We start from the raw sequence: 21,259 nt of genomic DNA, 5'->3' as shown, positions 1-21,259 counted from the left end.
GCTTGGAAAGTTTACTATACAGTGAATGTTCTCCCATATCATTAGTACTCAAATATTCCAGTGAATGTAGTATCTCCTCACTGTGGGTATTCTCTCCAACAGTGCAGTGTGCACTCCACCCATATATGCCTATTGGACATAACTCTTGCCACGTCCTCCCATCAATTCACCCAGGAAACCACCTAAGATGATAGAGGCCTTCCTCATTGTTTCTTGACATTGTAAGGATATCAGAGGAGCACAGGGGCTGTCCAGCAGTTATCTCTTCATCCTTACCATGGGACCACCTTAACATTCTCATTTCCACATTTCTCTAATAACATCCTTTACTCCTTTTCCATTTTTTTATATAATGTTTTGTGGCCTACTCACAACTACCATGTACCTCACCATTGTTCTGAGGGTGATTTTCAATTTCAACTCTTTGTAGACTATAGTTGTTCTGTAACTCATAGCCATACAACAGCACTGGAAGATCATTGGATCTTAGAACTGGAAGCTAAAAGGAACCTTAAAGGTCAGTCATCTTGTCTGATAAAAAAAAATGAAATAAGACCTCTTCAAGCACTGATTCCTGAGGGTCACACTTTTTACATGATCCCCATTTAGAATAGTGTCCATTTATTCTTACTTTCTTAGTGAGGCAGTATTGGGATGGTGGATAGAATGTGACCTTGAAGCCAGGAAGACCTGAGTTCAAATCTTGACTCTGACACATACTGGCTGTGTGACCTTGGGCAAGTTGATTAACCTCTCAATGCTCTAGGCAATTCTCTAAGACTGTAAGTTGGAAAGATGGTGCTAACCAGCATTGGTAGAAGAAGCTCCCCACTGAGAGCTCACTATACCAATAAAATCACAGATCTAGTCTTTATTTCTTTGTCTAACCATGAAGAATAGGACTATGGATTACCATTGCACGCTCATCCATGGGTAAAACTGTGCATGGGGCCTGCTAAGCAGAGAGCCAATTGTACTTCATGGTGGGGTAGACTTTGGGGGAATGTGAAGTGTGAAGAGTTTACCAATAGTAACTGTGCCTATGAAAGAACAAGTCTGTCAATATGGAACCATGGCCAAGGACCACTGTAGATCAACCATTGTCCTCAGGAGCAAGAGGGAAGCTTGTCCCTTATCCATATACAGCCAGCAGAAACACTCCATTCAATGGTCAATGATTACCTCAAGAGAAGTGCTTAAGCTAAATCTAGGGCCTGGTGCAAAGCTGCAGGCCAACCATAGGTAGATACATAGAAAAAGAACACAGCTGGGTTTCCTGGGTTTGACAGTCTTGGATACCAAGCTTCACTAACCTCCTGACTGCTCGAGGAAGAGTAGCACTGTGCTCTCATCTCTGCTTCGTAAGGAAGTGTAACACTAAGCTCTTACCTCTGCTGCCTGAAGAACAGTAATAATGGGCTGTCATCTATGCTGCCTGAAGAGCTATATAACCCTAGGCTCTCAACTCTGCTTCCTGAGGAGTCCAAGCTCTAGGTGTAACTCTCCAGTCATCTGGAATAACAATACAGCTAACTGCTCTTTGAGGGAACAGCACACCGACTACAGAGGGTTGACTGAATTAATATTTGCCAATTATTGCTTTTTGAGCATCTGCAGTGTTTTCACAGGAGACCACCAAAGTTCAGAACAAGAAAGTTTTCTGTGCTGTAGCCAAGTCACAACCAACACAGGTTATCGCTAACTCCCACCTAAGAGTTTTGAATAAGACATTTTCAGGGTGGGCATTAAGTTTTTCTTGTGAATAACATTCTCTTTTAGAAAGTGCTCTCCTGGCTCAAGCAGAGGAAGCCTCTTTCTGCCTGAGAGACAGCATTGAATGTGTAAAACTAATGAGACGCTCCATAAAGTAGTATGACCAGCACGGCAGGGTACCCAAGTGCAAGCAAAACCTGCAAGCCTTCCAAGAGACACATATGAGGGATTTTAAGGCCTTCCCCCCCATAGGGCCTGCAGCCAAAGGAGTCTATGAATGGATATACACAGAGCAGACTTTTCCATGGAGGGATAAAGGTAAAGGACCACACCCTTCCCTATGGCTTGAAGTACAAAATTGGAACCAATTCCACCTACCTATTGCCTTGCTGGGTTCTAAGCAGTTTTCATATACGCTGCTACATTTGGGGTTCCGGGGCTGCAAAAATGAGAAAAATATAAAGCAGTCACAAAAATAGCCCTCTGCAAAAAAACCTTCAAAATGCACTGACAATCCCCTTGTAACATATGGTGGATCACTCTTGCCTGACTTATTTGTCTAAGGTGAGAAAAGGAACCTTGGACTCTAAGCTAGGAGCTCTGACCACAGGACGTTGATCTAGGGCTGGCCCAGTGGGGCTGATCAGAAACTATAGGGAAGACTACACTAGCTGAAAAGGGCCTCTGTGAATTTATAATCTTCTTAGAAGGGCATGTTCCAAGATTTTCCAGAAGTCCATCCAGATCCTAGATAGAGACTTTGGTTTTTAGGACACCTGGGAAAATAATGGACAGAGGGCAACTGTCTCTCACCTGGAGATCTTTATTACCAGATTTGTCTGAAAAAGTCTGGAGTTAGCCCTTTCTAAAGATAGGGGCATAGATCAAATAACCTCTCGAAGTCTCTTCCAATCTTGTAATTTTATAAGAAATAATTTCTCGTGTCATGTATAATTTAGATACTAATATAGATATTGGGGGAAATAGGGATTGGGTAAACATATAGATATGGGGGAAAATAGAAGTAAATGAAAGTCATATCACTCTGAAATTATTCATAGGATCATAGAATTAGAACTGGAAAGGAAATCTGAGTTCATCTAATTCAACTCTCTTTTTGTGGGTAAAGAAACTGAGGCCCAGAGAAATTAACTGACTTGCCCAGTTGCCCAGTATCACATCAGTATTAAATGGCAGAGCTGGGATTTGAACCCAGGTCCTCTGACTCCAAATCTAATAACTCTTTTTAAAAAAATAAATAAATAAAGGAAAGAAAGATGTTTCTGCTGCCATTGTACACAAGATTCTAGAGTTAGTTTTGACAATGGCTTGCTCTGTGACCTACAATCAAGCATGTAATCTCAGGGCACCTAGGTGGTATAGAGTATAGAGCACCAGGCCTGGAGTCAGGAAGACCTGAGTTCAAATTCAGCCTCAGACACTTGCTAGCTGTGTCTTTGCCAGGAAGATCCCAAACAGGGTCATGAAGAGTCAGACATGACTGTAACAAGTAAACAACAACAATCTCTGGGCCTCAATTTCCATATCTATAATGTGGAGGGAAAGGACACTTTTTTAAAATTGGGATTGAACTACTATAGTTAGCCTCTAAGGTCCCTTCCATCTCTAAATCTATGGTCCTATGACTTTTGAAATTGGAAAATGAAACAGGCTAGAGCAGACACAATAACAAAATCACACCACTAGTTCTAGCACAAAGAAAGACTTCCTTACTGAACAACACAGCTTTTCACATTGTATTGGGCAGTATGTTCTTTGCTCTGTGCTCTGAACTTTCGTTCGGGCATCTAAAACACCACCAGCAGGTGGCTGCTTCCCTGGAATTTCATTGTAATACTCATGTTCTTCTTTTTCCTCCGTATTGTCCTCCAAATTCACCTGCTCCCTGAAAAGAGAGAAAACAACCAACAGACTAGATCAGGAATTAGAATACTAGTGGACATGTGGAAGGAATAGATACGGTCAGGGAGATTCAGCTAGGTCTTGATCAGAGCGAACAACAAATTCACACTGCCTGTTTCCATTGGGCAGGAAGCAATGACTATATTTTACATAACTTGTATCTTTAAATAGTGCAAATATGAATGTATAAGACTACTTCATGGAATTCATTATTCCTACTAATAAGGACCTACCTAATTATCTACATTAACAGATTTTGCTCTGATAATTTAGCACCTCACAAGATGCTTTGCACACAAGAGTTAAATAAATGTTTTTTGAATGAATGAATGAATCTATAAATCTGTAGCTTTACTGACACTGTGCCAAACATTTAAATGGAAAAATTTAGATGTTTGAATTCTTTAGTTTTCACTGGGTTCTTGAAATGGTGATAGCCAACGAATGGTGAAACAAATAATGTTTCACACCTTCCTCTGTTAATGATTAAACATCAAGACTCTTTAATGGATGGACATTTTGTCATAGGAAACATAAGAACATAAAGGCTTTCTGAGCTGTTCCAGGGCATTTATTCTTCCAAAAGAATGCTGTCAGTCTCTTTCTAAAATGCTTTGCTTAAAGAACCAATATGGTTCCTTCAGTAGAAAGCCTAGCTCAGTTCATTAAATCAAAATAAGAAAAATGTGGGAGCTATAGCCAGTTATCTTGTCAGCATAAATCTGGATGAAATATATAGGGTTTATAAAGAAATATTAAAACCGTATGTGACATGTGGGTAGGATTTATATAAACATGCATTTGTTTTTAAATTGAAGAAGGGTACAAAAACAAATGCATTTTTCTTCCAAATGGGAGTGAGTAAAAGTTTTGTGTTTTTCTTTTCAAAGAAAAACAATAAATCTAATCTCCTTTGGACTTAAGTGATGTCCCTGATAGGTCACACCACTTGGTCTTATTACACTCCAACTGAATGATGACATTGACTAACATGCATCTGTCTTCCTAGAGCAAACTAAAGACCAAGGGGTTCTTGCACTCCTTGCTGCTCCTCTCTGAAGGAAGATTTTCCATGCCAGAGTTTATTTGAACAAGAATGAAAGTGACAGATTATAGGGAAAATCCTACATATAAAAGGGCCTGAGAATTTACTTTCTTAGGCTTAGATAATGAGATACCCAGGCTCATGCCCCATTCCACATATGGTAGCATCTAACAGGACAGAAAGATTTTTTCCATTCCAAGTTGCTGAGCCATGGATAGCATGACTAGATCTTTTCATCACAACCTGTTCAACTGGAGACACGGTTTAGAAGGAACTAACTTTTTTTTAACTTTGCAGAATGTAAAAGTAATATGGATGAAGACTCTCAGAAAAATGAACATCACTGTGCAAATATAAAGCATACACCTCTTGTCGTAGTTCGTGTGGCTATAGCTTTAAGATTTGCAAAGCACTTTATGTACATTATCTCATTTGACTTCATTATTATGGACTATCAGGCCAACAGGAAGTGTTGGTTCCTGATGCTTCATTCCTGTTTCTTGCTTCTTTGTTCTTGAGTTTTTGACTGCTATGTGAAAGAACATCAGGGATAAAGGGAGAAAATGGAAAAATTAGTTGATTTTTAAAAATTAAGGTATGAAAAAAACCCCACAGCATCTGGATTAAACTGCAGTCTACCACCTTGTTCACAGAATTAGAAAACAATATCAAGATGGGTACAGACAGAAGAAGAATTAGAAATACCACTTTGTATCTGATACAACACCTTCATGGATGGAAAAAATATAAAACACATTGTTTGTGAGCCACTCTACATAAGCTTCATTTTATCTGAAAGAAAAGCAGAACATAGTAAGTCAAACAATTACAGAACACTTGGCTGACCTTTCGCCGGGAATATTCAAAGAAGAAGGATTTTTCAAATACTCTTTAAATCGGAGTTCAAAAGCCTGCCCTATGGTATTTATGACATCTTGAGCCATTCCACTGGGACATTCCAATATGTGGCAGGCTATAAGAGAGAGTGAAAAAAGAGTACATTACTAGGGGTCTTCCATAAGAGGGGAAGCCTTATTTCAAAATATTATCAGAAGAAATCTCTAGGTAAGTGTCTCTCTTTTTCTTGGGTTTCCATTAGCTCCTTTCATCTCTGAAATGTTATAATGAATCCCACATATTTCACTTCATACTGAAGCATCATACTCCATAAAAGCATACTTACTTCCATTCTTCAGGAATACATGATTTTCTCAGCACGGGGATTCTTTCTACTGATGCTTGCTACCTGTGCAATCTTAGACAAGTCATTGAACCTCTCTGGGTCTCAGTTTTCTCATCCATAAATGAGGGGGCTGAACCAGATGACACTGACTTCCCTTCAAGCTCTAGCTCTCTGATCATATGACACTATAATTGGTGTAGTTTCCAACTCTTTACACCTTAGAACATAGTTTTTGTGAATTGCTGTGGCCAAAAAAATCCAACATCACCCGGAGATTAACCTTCTTGCGAGGAGCCTTTCCAGATTTCCCTAGACTGGTTCTCTACAGATATGTAGCCCTATCCAGGACCATCCTCAGAGCCCTGGAGCTTGATAGAGCTTGGCAGAGTTTGTGTTCCATTGGCATAGTCTTCAAGAACCCAAGGTCACCTTCACACCATGACCAGGCCCTGAAGACTCTGGTGGACACAGAGCGCGGGCCAGGAGTTCTCAGGTGTATTGGCATACCTGGAACATGTTGTATGCACATCTTTGAGAGGAAGCCATAAAAAAAACACATATGATGTTTTAAAAATTCCTGAAGCACGTTCCATCTAAATATCTCAAGGCATTTTGTGAATTTTGCTCTTGAGTCTGGTTTTCTTATGCTTCTTTTCCAGCAGGAGAAAATGGTGTGGAATGAACATGTGATTTGCATAAATCAATGTAAGCCTTCTCGCTATTCTTCTGGCATTCAATGCTATAAACTTCAAGTCAGGCTTCAATTGGGTAATAAAAGTTTGTTCTAGGGCCTTTCAAAAATTCATTTAATATATTTGAAAAAGAAGTTATAGGACTAGCTCTGCACAAGCAGAAGAGAATAAAGGCAACTATAGAACACTATGAAATACAAATTAGCAACATGATTCAAGGTTCAAAAAAAAAAGAAAGCAGGTTACCAGGATGTGTAAATAAGAGTTCATTATCTAGGAACTGTGTTAATCTTCCCTGCACATTCACCACTGATCTTTATTAAACAAGGCCCAGAGTTTAGTGTTTTGCAAATGAAGTGTTTAATTAAAACTGAAGTATGGAAGATGGTGGAGAAAAGGCAGCAACTCACCAGAGCTCTCCCCAAAATCCCTTCAAACACTTTTAAATAACGCCATAAAACAATTCCTGGAGCAACAGAACCCACAAAGGGACAGGGTGAAATAATTTTCCAGCCAAAGACAACTCAGAAGGTCAGCAGGAAAGGTCTGTTGCACCTGGGTAAGAGTGGAGCAGCGTTCAATGCAGGCCATGCCAGCCCAGACTCAGCCCCAGAAAACCAGGAGCAGGCCTTGGGAACCACTGAATCAGCAATGGCAGCTGCTGCTTCTGGATCTGTCAGTGCATAGACAGTAAAGGGGCCAAACAGCTGATCAGAAGGAGGTCTCTTTGCTGGCAGTGGGGCAGATCTGGGTCATGGTCCTAGGTGGCGGTGCCAGGGTGAGGAGGAGCACTAGCACACTAGAGCTTGTGGCTGCAGTGGAAGAGGGACCCTCATCTTAGTTCTAGGGCAGAAAAGAGTGCTTGGGTTGCTCACAGGCTAGGAGAGTCATAAACACACCTCTCCTTATATCATACCACCTTGGAAAAACTGAAAACTTACAGGTCTCCAGAAGAATCTCTGAAAACAGGTGCACAAAACCTCTGAAGCTTGGGACATTGCACCCTGTACCCTGGAAGCAGAGCCCTACTTTAACAAAGAGTTAAAAGTCGAGAAAGAGTCTGGGGAAATGAGAAAACAGAAACAAATTCTTACTATAGAAAGTGACCATGGTAACAAGGAGAATCAAAACACACTCAGAAGACAATGAAGTCAAAGCTCTTACACCTAAATCCTCCAAGAAAAATATGAATTGATCTCAGGCCATGGAAGAGCTCAGAAAGAATTTTGAAAATAAAGTAAGAGAGGTAGAGGAAAAATTGAGAAGAGAAATTAAAGGGATACAAGAAAATCATGAAAAATGAATCAACATCTTGGTAAATGAAACACAAAAAATACTGAAGAAAATAATAGCATAGGCCAAATGATAAAAGAAGTAAAAAAAAGTCAATGAGGAGAAGAATGCCTTAAAAAGCAGAATTAGCCAACTGGGAAAAAAAGCACAAATATTCACTGAAGGAGAAAAAGCTCCTTTAAAAGTAGAATTAAGCAAATGGAAGCTAATGACTTTATGAGAAATCAAGAAACAATAAAACAAAATCAAAAGAATGGAAAAAATAGAAGATGATGTGAAATATCTCATTGGAAAAATAACCTGGAAAACAGATCCAGGAGAGATAATTTTATTGGACTACCTGAAAGCCATAATCAAAAACAGAGCTTAATCAATGTGATGTGTCCAGCTGCTGTGTGAGCATCAACTCTCCATCAGCTCTGCCTCCTGGCTTCCCTGGCTTCCTTGGAGTCCCAGCTAAAATCCCCCCCTTCTACAGAAAGCCTTTTCTGCTCCCCCTTAATGCCAGTACCTGCCCTTTGAGACTTCTCGATTTATGTTGGCTAAAGCTTGTTTGTACATATCTGTTTGCATGTTATCTTCCCCATTAGACTGGCAGCTCCTTGAGAGAAGGGACTATTTTTTGCCTCTCTTTATATCCCCAATCCTCAGCACAGTGCCTGGCTCACAGTAGGCATTTAATAAATGCTTATTGGTATGACAATGTCCAAAAAAAAGAGCCTAGACATCATCTTTCAAGAAATTATTACACAAAATTGCCCTGAGATTCTAGAACCAGAGGGTAAAATAGAAATCAAAAGAATCCACCAATCACCTCCTGAAAGAGATCCCAAAATGTAAACTCTCAGGAATATTATAGCCAAATCCCACATCTCCCAGGTTAAGGAGAAAATATTGCAAGCAGCCAGAAAGAAACAATTTAAATAGCATGGAGCCACAGTCAGGATAACACAAGATTTAGCAGCTTCCACATTGAAGTATTGGAGGACTCGGAATATGATATTCTGGAAGGCAAAGGACCTAGGATTATAACCAGGAATTACCTACCCAGCAAAACTGAGTATAATCCTTCAGGGGGGAAATGGATATTCAATGAAATTGAGGACTTTCAAGGATTTTTGATGAAAAGACCAGAGCTGAATAGAAAATTTGACTTTCAGATACAAGAGTCAAGAGAAGCATAAAAGGTAAACAGAAAAGGGAAATCATAAGGGAATCAATGAGGTTTAACTGTTGACATTCCTACATAGGAAGATAATACTTGTAACTCATAAGAATGTTCTCATTATTAGGGCAGTTAGAAGGAATATGTGTGTGTGTATATATATATACACATATATATACATGTATGTATGTATGTATAGCCCAGGTGTGAGTTGAATATGTAGGGATGATATCTAAAAAAATAAAATTAAGGAGTGAGAGAGGATTGTGCTGGGAGAAAGGGAATGGGGTAAATTATCTCACATAAAAGAGGCAAAAAAAAAAGCTTTCACAGTGGAGGGGAAGAGGTGGGGAGGTGAAGGGGAGTAAGTGAACTTTACTCTCCTCAGAATTGGCTCAAAGAGGGAATAACATACACACTCAATTGAGTATAGAAATCTATCTTACCCTATAGGAAACTAGGAGGGATAAGGGATAAGAGGAGGGGGGTGATAGAAGGGAGGGCAGATTGGAGAAGGAGGTAATCACAAGCAAAACACTTTTGAGGAAGGACAGGGTGAAAGGAGAGAGAAAAATAGAATAAACGAGGAGGAGGGGAATAGGATGGAGGGAAATACAGTTGACAATAGTAACTGTGAAAAAAAAATTTTGAAGCAAGTTCCTCTGATAATGGCCTCATTTCTCAAACATATAGACAACTGAGTAAAATTTGTAAAAATAAGAGCCATTCCTCAATTGATAAATGAGCAAAAGATAAGACCAGTTTTCAAATGAAGTAATCAAAGCTATCTATAACCATATAAAAAAAGTTCTCACTATTGATTGGAAAAATGCAAATTAAAACAATTCTGAGGTACTACCTCATACCTATTAGATTGGCTAATAGAATAGAAAAGGAAAATGAGAAATGTTGGAGGGAATGTAGGAAAAATAAGACATTGATGCACTGTTGGTGGAGTTGTGAACTGATTCAACTATTCTCTAGGGCAATTTGGAACTGTGCCCAAAAGGCCATAAAACCCTTTGACCTAGCAATACTACTACTAGTTCTGTATCCCAAAAGAGATAAAAAATAAAAAGGAAAAGGACCTATATGTGCAAAAATATTTATAGTAGCTCTTTTATTGTGGCAAAGAATTGGAAATTGAGGAGATGCCCATCAATTAAGGAATGGCTAAACAAATTGTGGCATGTGATTATGATGGAACACTATTGAGCTATAAGAAATGATGAGCAGGATGCTCTCAGAAAAATCTGGAAAGACTTACATGAGCTGATGCAAAGTGAGATGTACTGTGTACAAAATAACATCATAAGATGATCAGCTATGAATGACTTAGCTCTTCTCAGTAATGCAATGATCCAAAACAGCTCTGAAAAACTTATGATGAAAAATGCTATCCATCCCCAGAGAAAGAACTGATGGTGTCTGAATACAGATTGAAGCTTACTTTTTTTTACTGTATTTATTTTTCTTGAGGGTTTTTTTGTTTTTTGGTCTGTTTTCTTTCACATGACTACTATGGAAATGTTTTGCATGGCTACCCATGTATAATCTATGTCGAACTGCTTGCCTTCTCAATGAGGTGGGGTGGGGAAGAAAGAAGGGAGAGAATCTGGAACTCAAAGTTTTAAAAATAAACATTAAAAATTGTTTTTACATGTAACTGAGGGAAAATTAAATGCTAAATAAATTTTTTTAAAAAGATTTACCAAAAAAACCCCCCTGAAGTATGATATGAATAACTTTGAAAGAATCCCAACTAGTTTAGCAAGACAAATTCAAGATTCACATAATAGGCCCTATGAGAAAAAGACTAAAGAGTATTAATATATGTTGGTTGGAGTTTGAAGAACAACAGAGGACTTGCTGATTATGTGAAAGAATATTGCATCATGAGCTACTAGCTATTCTCAGAGGATAGGAAAAGATGGAATGAGCTTAAAGTATATCTAAGTAGACCAAGGAAGAAGATGTTGATTATAAGGTTAATCTCCAAATTTAGGGGATACCAGTAAAAAGTATATGGTTTGGAAGTTGGGAGAAGTGGGTTCTAGTCTCTGGCCCCTAACTACTATGTGACCTTGGGTAAGTCAATATTTACAATAAGTATTTATTAGCCATCCACTATGTTCTATACATTATACTAGGTAATAGGATTACTCCTCTAGACCTTAGTTTCTCATCTGTTAAATGATGAGAATGGACCAGATGTTCTCTAAGGTCCCTTCATAGTCTACCTCTAAGAAATACTAGACACTGGAATATATCAAGGAAATTGTATGATCTTTTTGGAGACTTTAAAGAAAAGGATAGACATTTATCTTTCTAGGCAATTTTTTTTGGGGGGGGGTTAGGCAATGGGTTTAAGTGACTTGCCCAGGGTCACACAGCTAGTCAGTGTTATGTGTCTGAGGCCACATTGGAACTCAGGTCCTCCTGAATTCAGGACCAGTGCTCTATCCACTGCACCACCTAGCTGCCCCTTCTAAGGTGATTTTTAATTGCAATCTGACCAAGAAGCAGGATATTAGATGACATGACTCCCAAGGTCCCTTCTAGGCCCATGATTTTAAACTTCATTTTGCATTGATAAAGATTGTAGTCATGTAGAAAACAAGTCAGCTCATATAACTTTTATAGAATTTGAGAGTAGTAGCTCTCATAAATGTTTCCTAACTTTCATTTTGCAAAACTTCAGGGTATTTCCACTTATGTTAAGGAAGGCCGCAAAATTCTCATAACTGAATTTATTTCAATTCATTCTAATTCTAAAAGCAAATCTATATCATTCAGCATTTTAAGGACAGGTGGTGTGTGAAATCAACTAATAAGCTTCCAGTTAGTTAGTCACTGAAATTTCTTGCTTCTTGATTCTATTTTAAAAAAACAACAACAAAACTCAGGTTTTGATATGGGATTGGGAGTTAAATCTACTGCCATAATGATGGAAATCCAATTAGGAATACAGAAAATGTAAGCTCCATAAGAGCAGTTCTTCACCTAGCACAATGCTTTGCTCTATAATAGGCACTTAATGCATGCTTGTTGAATTGAATTAAATGTTTTAACATTATCTCTATCACACATCTTTGTTCCCCAAAAGGGTAATTTTAAAAATCTACCTTTACTGTTGGCTTCATTGTATGATCAATTTCCTTAACTGTACAATGACAGCCTTTCTCTGGATGAGTTGTAAGGTATCTCCAAAATCGAACATTCTATGAATCTATTAGACTTTTCCTTCAATTCAAACCAAGGATTCTGTTACTTGCTTATTACCTGTGTGACCTTGGGCAAATACTTAACCTTCAAGTATTTTTCCCTCATCTGTAAAAAAAAAGGTTAGACAAAATAACCTCTAAGTTCAACTCCTAGTTTTAAAAATTCTATGAGCTATTAATTTTTAAATTTATTTCCTTACTTCTAATGTATTTCTAAATCATCTTCTTGTAGAATGCTATCTCTGACCCTCACAATTTTGCCCATTTCCACATGCTTTAAGTAAGGGTTACAAACTCATCTTAGCTGAGGAAGATGGAAAAGCAATTGGACAATATAACTATTTGCTATGTTATCTTCAGGAAATGAACAAAATTAAAATTTTAATTTATTAGGATAAGGCACAAATATTCATTACCACACACATCCTTACAAAGGAGAAATGCTTCCCTGGAAGCACACTTTTTCCTATCTAACCCTAAAAGAATGATCCTACCTAACTCAGATGTCAATAGTTCAAGGATTTATGATGTCCTCAGTGTTGGAACTCCCTCCATCAAGACATATCTCACAAATAAGAAGACATGCCTGAGGCTCAAAGAGATTATAAGACCTGCCCATGGTCAAATAACTAGTCAGTATCAGAGGCAGGATTTGAGTCTAACCAGCACTCTAGACCCTACACAATGTTGTCTCTTGAGAACATATGGGCATTCTTTCTGGATACCTTCATTTCCAATTCATGCCATGCTACTGTGCCAAACTGTTCTTTATTTGGGAGAGAAATTATTTCTCTCTCATATTAATAGCCAATTATTAACATTGGGGGGACCCAAGCTTTTATCCTATTCTATTTTCTTTGTCCAAAGCCCAGTCTCTCAAGGACAGGGCTGATGGAAGACAGGAATGATATTCTCCTCATTCTGAGTATTGCTACTCCACCTAACTAGATCAGACTTTAATCTAAAATGAATTCCTGCCCCTTGTGTTTCACTCAAGCTAATTTGGGTGGAGGTAGATCTTCTGTCTAGGTTGCCCAAGGCTGTAAGTCCAAGAAAGTCCTTGGTCCAAGAATGACGAGATGTTACCCTCCCAGCCCCTCCTTAGAATAGGTCCATCTATCATTAATTGTTAACCAATCAAAATTGATTTGCCACCCTCTGGATCACCCACTTTTCCAAGGGCATGTAAGCTCTGAGACTTATCTTTGGTCCAAGAGAGAGAGAGGCAAATGACTATTCCTTTTATTTTTGTTTTGTTTTTGCTAGCCAATGGGGTTAAGTGACTTGCCCAGGGTCACACAGTAGTGTCAAGTGTCTGGTCTGAGACCAGATTTGAACTCAAGTCCTCCTGACTCCAGGGCCAGTGCTCTGTCCACTTCACCACCTAGCTGCCCCCGACTATTCCTTTTTATTAATAAAATGCTAGTATTATTAATAAAATGATTAATTACCCAGAAACTATTTCTCTCAAACCTTTTAAATGTTATGGTTTCCCATTCATTCCTTCATTCAACATTCATTAAAAGACTTCTGGGTGAAAAGTATAGTCTTCTTAATTAAATTTAATTAATTAAATTAACAATTTGAGGATGAGGACTATATCTTCTGTTTATATTTGCGTTTTTTCCCCAGACTTCTTTCCACCTTCACCCCATACTCACACTAACGATATGAGCGTTAACTAAATACTCACCAAATGTTGTTGACTTCAGGCTGCTCAAATGCTACCTTCTTCATGAGGCTTTTTCCGATTCTTCAAGTCATAGGTGCTGCCCCATTACTATGTATTTATTTTGTATATGTCCTTTTATTTACTCACTTGTGAGCATGTTGTATCCTTCCAGTAAGAAAATAAGTTCTTTGAAAGTATGTACTGTAACACTTTTGTATTTGTATCCCCAGCGCCTGACACACAGCTGGCTTTTAGATAATGTTTGTTGTTTGGTTACTTGACTGATGGTGTGAACCCAGAGGATGGCTTAGGACCATGATCTCATCCTGGACTCTGGTCAAATAGAATGGGGTCTTAAAATACAGCTAGCCCATTTATCAGTAAAAAGTCATGACCAAAAAGCCTTTCTTGGGATACAGAAAGCAAGCTCAAGATTTCTTAGTCCTATAAATGTGAGGCGAGAGGAACAAATGTAACAAACCCATAGAAGTATTGGGAGTATAGAGCCTTAAGTAGAAACTCCTAAATTAGAGTTCCATTTGACAGTGTTTCTTTAATACTACTGCCTCAGGCAGTATGAGCTGTGGGTTCCATATGCAAACATTTTTCCTGACTTCAAAGAATCTGAGCTCTTCTCACCTGCCTTGTAGCTAAGCAAACTCAACCTTCTAGTCTTGGGAATTGGGACTGATGTGTAGTAGAAAAAGGCACTGGATTAGAAGTCCAAAGGGTCTGGGTCCAAGTTCTGACTCTGATACTTATTATCTTGTGATCTTGGGCAAATCAGTTACCTCTCTGGGCTTCAGTTTCCTCATTTATAAAATGAAGAATTGGGCCAGATGACCTCTAAGATGCCTTCTAGCTTTAAATAGATGATCCAATGATCTAGAAGTCAGTCCTACTTTTCTTCTTATATTTATTTCTAAAATAAATTTTTATTGATATCGTTTGTCTTTATATTGCTTGCATTTCCTGTTGTATCTTTACCCTTTGCATCCCCAAAGGGCTAATTCATATAACAAAGAATTTCTCTTTTCTTTTTAATTTAGTATGTTGGAGGAGGGAGGGGCTAAGATTTGTTTTGTTGACTAATAAGGAACTAGGTCTGACATTAAAAAAAATTACTTTAAAAATTCTGATTCTCATAAGGAATCCAGAAAAACTGGGTTTCAAAGTCCGCCATTAGGTGGTGCTGTGGGATTAGGGCAGGAACTACCATATGCCTCTTCTGTGTTCCACACCATTTCTTTCATCAACCTCCTGCCCCATATGGGCAGAGATCAGCCTATGGCTAAGCCAGTCTTCCTACATGACATTGTATAATGTCATCAATAGAGCTGACACAAATATCCTAGAAATTTAATGGTGTGGGTCAATTTTAATATGGCACAGTGGTTATTGTTCTGGCTGCTAAAGGATTCAGATTCAATGTGTTAACCCTTCATTAACTTGTGGGAGAGACAGAAGGACATAAAGATGATTTTTCTTTTGGATGCACTCTTCACTTTACTGCTTCCTTTTTATTCCCATGACTACTTTATCACCTCCCACCTCAACTACTGCAATTGCTTTTTAACTGGTCTCCTTGCTTCCATTTTCTCTAATTCACCGTACAAACTGTTGCAGAGTAATCTTCCTAAAGTACTGCTTTGCACCATCTCACACGCTCTCCCCCTACACATTGAACATGAGATCCACATTACTCATGAAATAAAGTCCAGACTCTCTAGCCTGGTTTTTGAAGCCTTTTAAAAACAATAGTCAGGCCCCTACTTATCAGAGTTTTAACTAGGAATCCTGGCGGGTGGGGCATATTCAATTAAAGGGGAATGGAGGTATAGTGTAGGAAGACCCCACGAGAGAGTATCTGACAAAGGATGCAATCATGCTGAGAAGAGAGCGGCTCAATCTGTTCCCCCAATAATAATAATAGCTGCCAATTATATGATGTTTTCTTTTAATCAATTAATAAACATTTATTAACCACCTATTATGTGCCAGGCATTGTGCTAAGCACAATGATTCCCTAGCCTCCTTTAACTCAATATCCTGCTTTCTTGAGTGGTCCTGGAGTCTGCCCTTCAACCCAAGACCTGGATATAAGGGGTATAAAGGACTGCAAGATACTGGAACAATTGTTTCTGAATCACCAGGAAGTGCAGTCTTGATGAAGGAAGTAATTTTTATGTCCTTATCCCTTCTTCCCTACTAGATTATAAACTCCTTTTTTTTTTTAAACCAGACCCATGATTTCACTGGGTAGGGAATTCTCCAGTGAGGAAACTCCCACTATCAATGCAGATCAGCAATAGCTATTTGACTTAGGGTCAGTTTACTGAGAGCTTAAATGATTTGCCTAGTGTCATATAGACAGAGGCTAATTGAAATTCATATCTTCCTGACTCTAAGGTTGGGTAAGGATCTTGTGCCATTGTCTTAATACCTTTCTGAATCCCAAGCACCTAGCACTTCATAATAGGTCATCAGTAAAAGTTCGATGATGATGACAATTGGAAAGACAAGTTTACTTCTAGGATTTCCTTTTCTTTTAAGTTTCTAGTCTAGGATTTAAACACTTTTGGTTCCAGGAAAGAAGGACTAAATAGGGGCTGGAGTCTCAACTCCCTACTGGTATCTCCCTCCAAGCTGGGGAGGTACCCTACAGGACCACAATTCCTGAAGAAAAGAAAAGCAAGGAGAGAATCCTGGCTACTCCTTTTGATTTAATCCTTTTGTCTGCTTTTACCAGTGAGAAAGTACATTCCACTCTGAGAAGCCTCTGTGGAGGACTGGAGAGAAAGGGAATGGACTAATTTGAGTTTTTCTTGATAGCAGCAGCACAAACCTTTGGTAAACATGGACCTTCCTATTTAATCCTTGATATTAATGATCAAATGGTCTTCAAAAAAGGTTAGCCTTGTTGTTATATCTTTCAAGGAATCTTGTATCAACTTTGACATATGCACAGGCAGGCCTTGCTGCAGGAAAGACTTATTTTCTTTTTTCTTTTTTTTTTAGGCAATTGGGGTTAAGTGACTTGCCCAGGGTCACACAGCTAGTAAGTGGATTTGAACTCAGGTCCTCCTGACTTCAGGGCAGGTGCTCTATCCACTGCGCCACCTAGCTGCCCCAGGAAAGACTTTTAAGACACCATTCTATTCCACTCAATCAAAACCTTTTTTATAGTTCACAAATAATAAATAAAGTGGGATCTTGTATTTTCTACATCTTTCCATTAAGTATGTGATGGTAAACATGCATACTTCTGTGGAGCATTATTTGAGAAACAGTACCTGTTCCCTTAGAATGCCCTCATCAAGGGAATTTTCAATGTTTGAGTAGATTATTATACAAAAAAAAAGTTTTTATAGATGGGAAAGAATATATATGAGTTGCTGATGCTCTCTCAGTCATTTTTTTGGGGGGGGGTAATTAGGTCCAAGTGTTTTTTCCACACTTTTGATATCTTCCCCTCTTTCAGATACTCTCAGAATCAATTCGTTAATTGCCTCCACCTTCATTATTTCACATCCAGTACGGATTGTTTCTATTTGTACTTGGTCTAATTCAACTGTTTTCCCTATCTTTGTTTTCTTCCATGCTATTTCCACTTTGTCTATAAGAACATCTGGGATTAGTATATTAGAGTCCCAATGTGGTTCACATATACCAGCGATGTTTGCCACTGTCGTGAAGGACATCCAATTTAGTGTCCAAGTCAGAAACAGATTCCTCATAGTTGATAAGGTCCTGTTTGCAGATAGACATAGCAGTCTCCTAAAAGAGCTATATAAGCACCCAGAAGAATTTGTCCTTACTATCCAAATACACAAAATCAAATGGATAAAGAATGCCTAAGGGCAGCTATACAGTGTATATAGAACTCTGGGCCTGGCGTCACAATGACCTGAGTTCAAATTTGACTTGAGATACTTACTAGCTGTGTGACCCTGGGCAAGTCACTGAGCCCTATTTGTCTCAGTTTCCTCATCTTGAAAATGAGTTAGAGAAGGAAATAACCACTCCAGTATTTCTACCAAGAAAACCCCAAAGAGGATCATAAAAAGTCAGACATACTGAAAAACAACTGAACAACAAAGAATACCCATTACTAGGACCATGATATACAGCTCAAGGAACAACATATAGAGGACATCCATTAATATACTACATCTTGGCATAGTGCCACTGGACAATGAGAAAGGCTCAGAATTAAATAGGAGGAGGAGAGAGAGTCGAATTGCCTTTGGGATTCTGCAAAGTTCTGTTGATGACCTCAAGCTCCTCTCTGAAACAAAGACTCATATTTTTAATCCCAGTAGCCCTCCAGTGATATATGGCTGTGAGTCATGGAACACTACAGAGTCTCAAGATTTGAAGCTGCAGATAACTCAAAGGGCAGGGGAGAGGCACAGGGTAGGCCTAAGCAGGCTGCATCACATCGTCAACAAGGAAAACAAAGGATCAGATGTTGGGAGAACTTGAGAAAAGCCCCCAACATGCTGGAAGGACCACTTGTGGTGAACTTATGGGAGGATGTGGACAAAAGCCTCACAGAACAGGCAAGCATCAGTGGGTTATCTTCTGAATCATTGTAGGTAATATCCAAATAAGTTCTCAGGTGCTTTGGTTTGGTTTGGTTTGAGGAGTATTTTTTTTTTAGTTTTATGCAAGTGGGAGAACTATGGCACATGGTAAACAACATCTGACCCTGAAGAGCACTTCTGCATTCCTCTAAAGAAGGCCTCAAGAGCAAAGCACAGTTCTACAAAGACTTCGAAACCAGGAGAAAGGTTTTCTAATACTTTCTCATCCAGGCTCCATAAGACAGACATTCCTTTCCCCCTCCTTTTATAGGTATTGCCTGCATCCCAGGTACTGCCAATCATGGTACCTCTTCTACCTTTAACCCTTTCTAACACTAAGGCACCTGGAAGAGAAGAAGAAAGGAGAAGACAGGGCTGAGAGGAAGTGTGGACTTTAGTGCTCTTGAAGGAATCACCTTGCTCAGAAGTCCTAGGCAGGATATTTTCTTGGAGCCAGCAGAGAACAAAACAAACCTAATCATGCCTCAGTTTATTGACACTTCGGCAATACCTCTTTTGGCTGCTCCTTTGTTTCATCCCTAGAAGGGGAAACTTGACTTCCTCACAAACCAAAATATACCAAGAAGTAGAACTGAACCCTGTAGACCATTGAACAACAGGTGTTCTTTGATTCCAAGCTTGGAATGGGGGAGTGTGGAGATTTTGACCACCATCCTGCTTCCTAATCTAGAATTCTGTCAGCCCAGTCCAACTTCGTCTCTATTTATCTATTTCGCTCCCTTTTCTCTCTTCTCTCTCTTCTTTTTCTGTCTTCTGTCTGTCTCTCACACAGGCATGTCCACACACACACACACACACACACACACACACACACACACACACACACATACACACACACAAGTTTGGCCCAAGCTAAAGGAGAATAGAATAATATAGAATAAGACCTTAAAGTAATGACTCAGCCCTTAAAGTCAAACTATTTGCCCCACTGGGTAGAAGCCAACCAGGCAGAGCTATAATTAAGTCAGGGCAACTGTGTCTTTTCCCCAGGGCACCAATATTTAAAGCACACCTAATTTAAAATAATGGTTTTAAAAGTGTGAAATTTAAAAATTATTTACAATTATGATTAGTATGCTCACTCTTTCAGCAGTATTAAAACTAGTTAGCCAGCATATTTAGTTCACTTCGGAGGTGAACAGATGGCATGCTCCCTCCACCATCCTACTTGCTCACCAGGCCATTTCTTCCCAGCCTCTCCCCTCCTCCTCCATCTTGTTTTCTGTCCTAGAGTCTCACCTCCACAGGGCTGGTGTAATGATCTCTCATGGTTAATATAAGAATGTATTTCATGTTGCATGCCCCAGGTTCATTTAATGCCCCTTGCCCCAGGTGCCAAAAATTGTTCTGCAGTGAAGTCATTTTCCCCATGGCCAAAGTAGCTTCTCCTTTACAGACCCTAATAGAGTAGCATCTTATTTCACAGGCCACTGGCATAACTAGGTATGAAATCCCACCTGTGGAATTTTCTACTTTTTCTCCTCTTATTATTGTTATTATTTCCCATCCATACTCACATATGCCTAGAAACCAATACAATATCCCATTGTAATTTATGCTTATAATTCATCCTTATCATGGCACATGATGAAGATCTGATAGATAGCTGCTTATAACTTTGTAGACAATACTAGACCAACTCTTTAAAAAAAAATCTAAAAGTTACTTTTCATACCTCTTTGATTAACTGGATCTTTAGCTACGTAGGCAACATAGTCTGTGGTGTCCTACAAAAGAGGGAAAATCAGCGTGTTTAAAATGATTGGCTAGAACTTAGAAAAGGTTAGAGTACACATGCGCGCTTAAAGCTATTGGCTTCAAGGCTGGTGCTTCCCTTTTTCTGGGCTACAATATGAGGAAATGTGAACTGTATACAATCATGGAACATGTCAAACTCCTGTCTTCTGCTCTCTGTGCAGATAATTTTGGGAAGAGTAATTTAGAGCCAGCCAGGTCACTGAGAACAGGCCAGAACCCAGGGAAAGAGTAGGTTAGGCCCACTGAGCACATATACAGGCTTCCCCACCTAGAATCATTCATTGATTCTATAGAAAGCATGTTAGGAAAGCCAACTCTACCAGGGAGTAAGATTTTCTTTTAAATACACTCTCTGCCCCCATCCCTTTCAAAGCTAGCTCCACAGGAAGAGTGTTTCCGTTCACAAAAGAAACAATATACAGGTGGAAAGAACACTAAACCCAGAGCTAACAGACCTGGGTTCAAGTTCCAGGTCTAACACTTATTATTCATGTCACCTTGGTACAATGGAAAAATGGATCTGGAGTCAGAAGGCCTGGGTTCAAATCTTGGCTCTGCAACTTACCTTTCCTCTTGCATAAAATGAAGGACGTAAAATAGATGGCCTTTAAGATTCTTTCTACCTCTAAAACAATGATCTTCTGATCCCCAGCAAGTGGTTTTAAACAGCTCAGCCTCAGGGTCTTCATCCATGAAACGGAGATGAAAATAAGAGCTACGCAACCTAGATAGATAACTAAGTAGCATAGTGCTAGGCCTGGATTGAGGAAGACTTGAGTTCAAAGACCCTGGGCAAGTCACTTAGCCTCTATCTGTCTTAGCTCCCTCAACAGTAAAATGGGGATTATAATAGCACCTACCTCCCAGGATTGTTGTGAGGCTCAAATTAGGTAATATTTATGAAGCATTTAGCACAGGGCCTGATGCATAGTAGGTGCTTAATAAATGCTTACTTATTCCCTCTGCCCCCACCACCTACTTGGC

General features: G+C 39.1%; 1 protein-coding gene across 1 annotated transcript in view; it reads right to left on the bottom strand.

Annotated features, from left to right (window-relative positions):
• Positions 1–21,259, bottom strand: part of SHC4 (SHC adaptor protein 4) — a 155,905-nt gene that overhangs the window by 22,953 nt on the left and 111,693 nt on the right. Inside the window, exons 6-9 of the mRNA XM_020977316.2 lie at positions 20,193–20,244; positions 5,528–5,654; positions 3,448–3,619; positions 2,092–2,152 (exon numbers count right to left, since the gene is read on the bottom strand). Of these exons, the coding sequence (XP_020832975.1) occupies positions 2,092–2,152; positions 3,448–3,619; positions 5,528–5,654; positions 20,193–20,244 (412 nt within the window). The remainder of the gene's footprint in view (positions 1–2,091; positions 2,153–3,447; positions 3,620–5,527; positions 5,655–20,192; positions 20,245–21,259) is intronic.

This window comes from Phascolarctos cinereus, unplaced genomic scaffold (assembly GCF_003287225.1).
Source record: "Phascolarctos cinereus isolate Bilbo 61053 unplaced genomic scaffold, phaCin_HiC Scaffold_3;HRSCAF=262, whole genome shotgun sequence".
In the NCBI taxonomy this organism is placed as follows: domain Eukaryota; kingdom Metazoa; phylum Chordata; class Mammalia; order Diprotodontia; family Phascolarctidae; genus Phascolarctos; species Phascolarctos cinereus.
The sequence above is the reverse complement of the archived record's forward strand: the minus strand, read 5'-3'. Positions and strand labels throughout refer to the sequence as shown.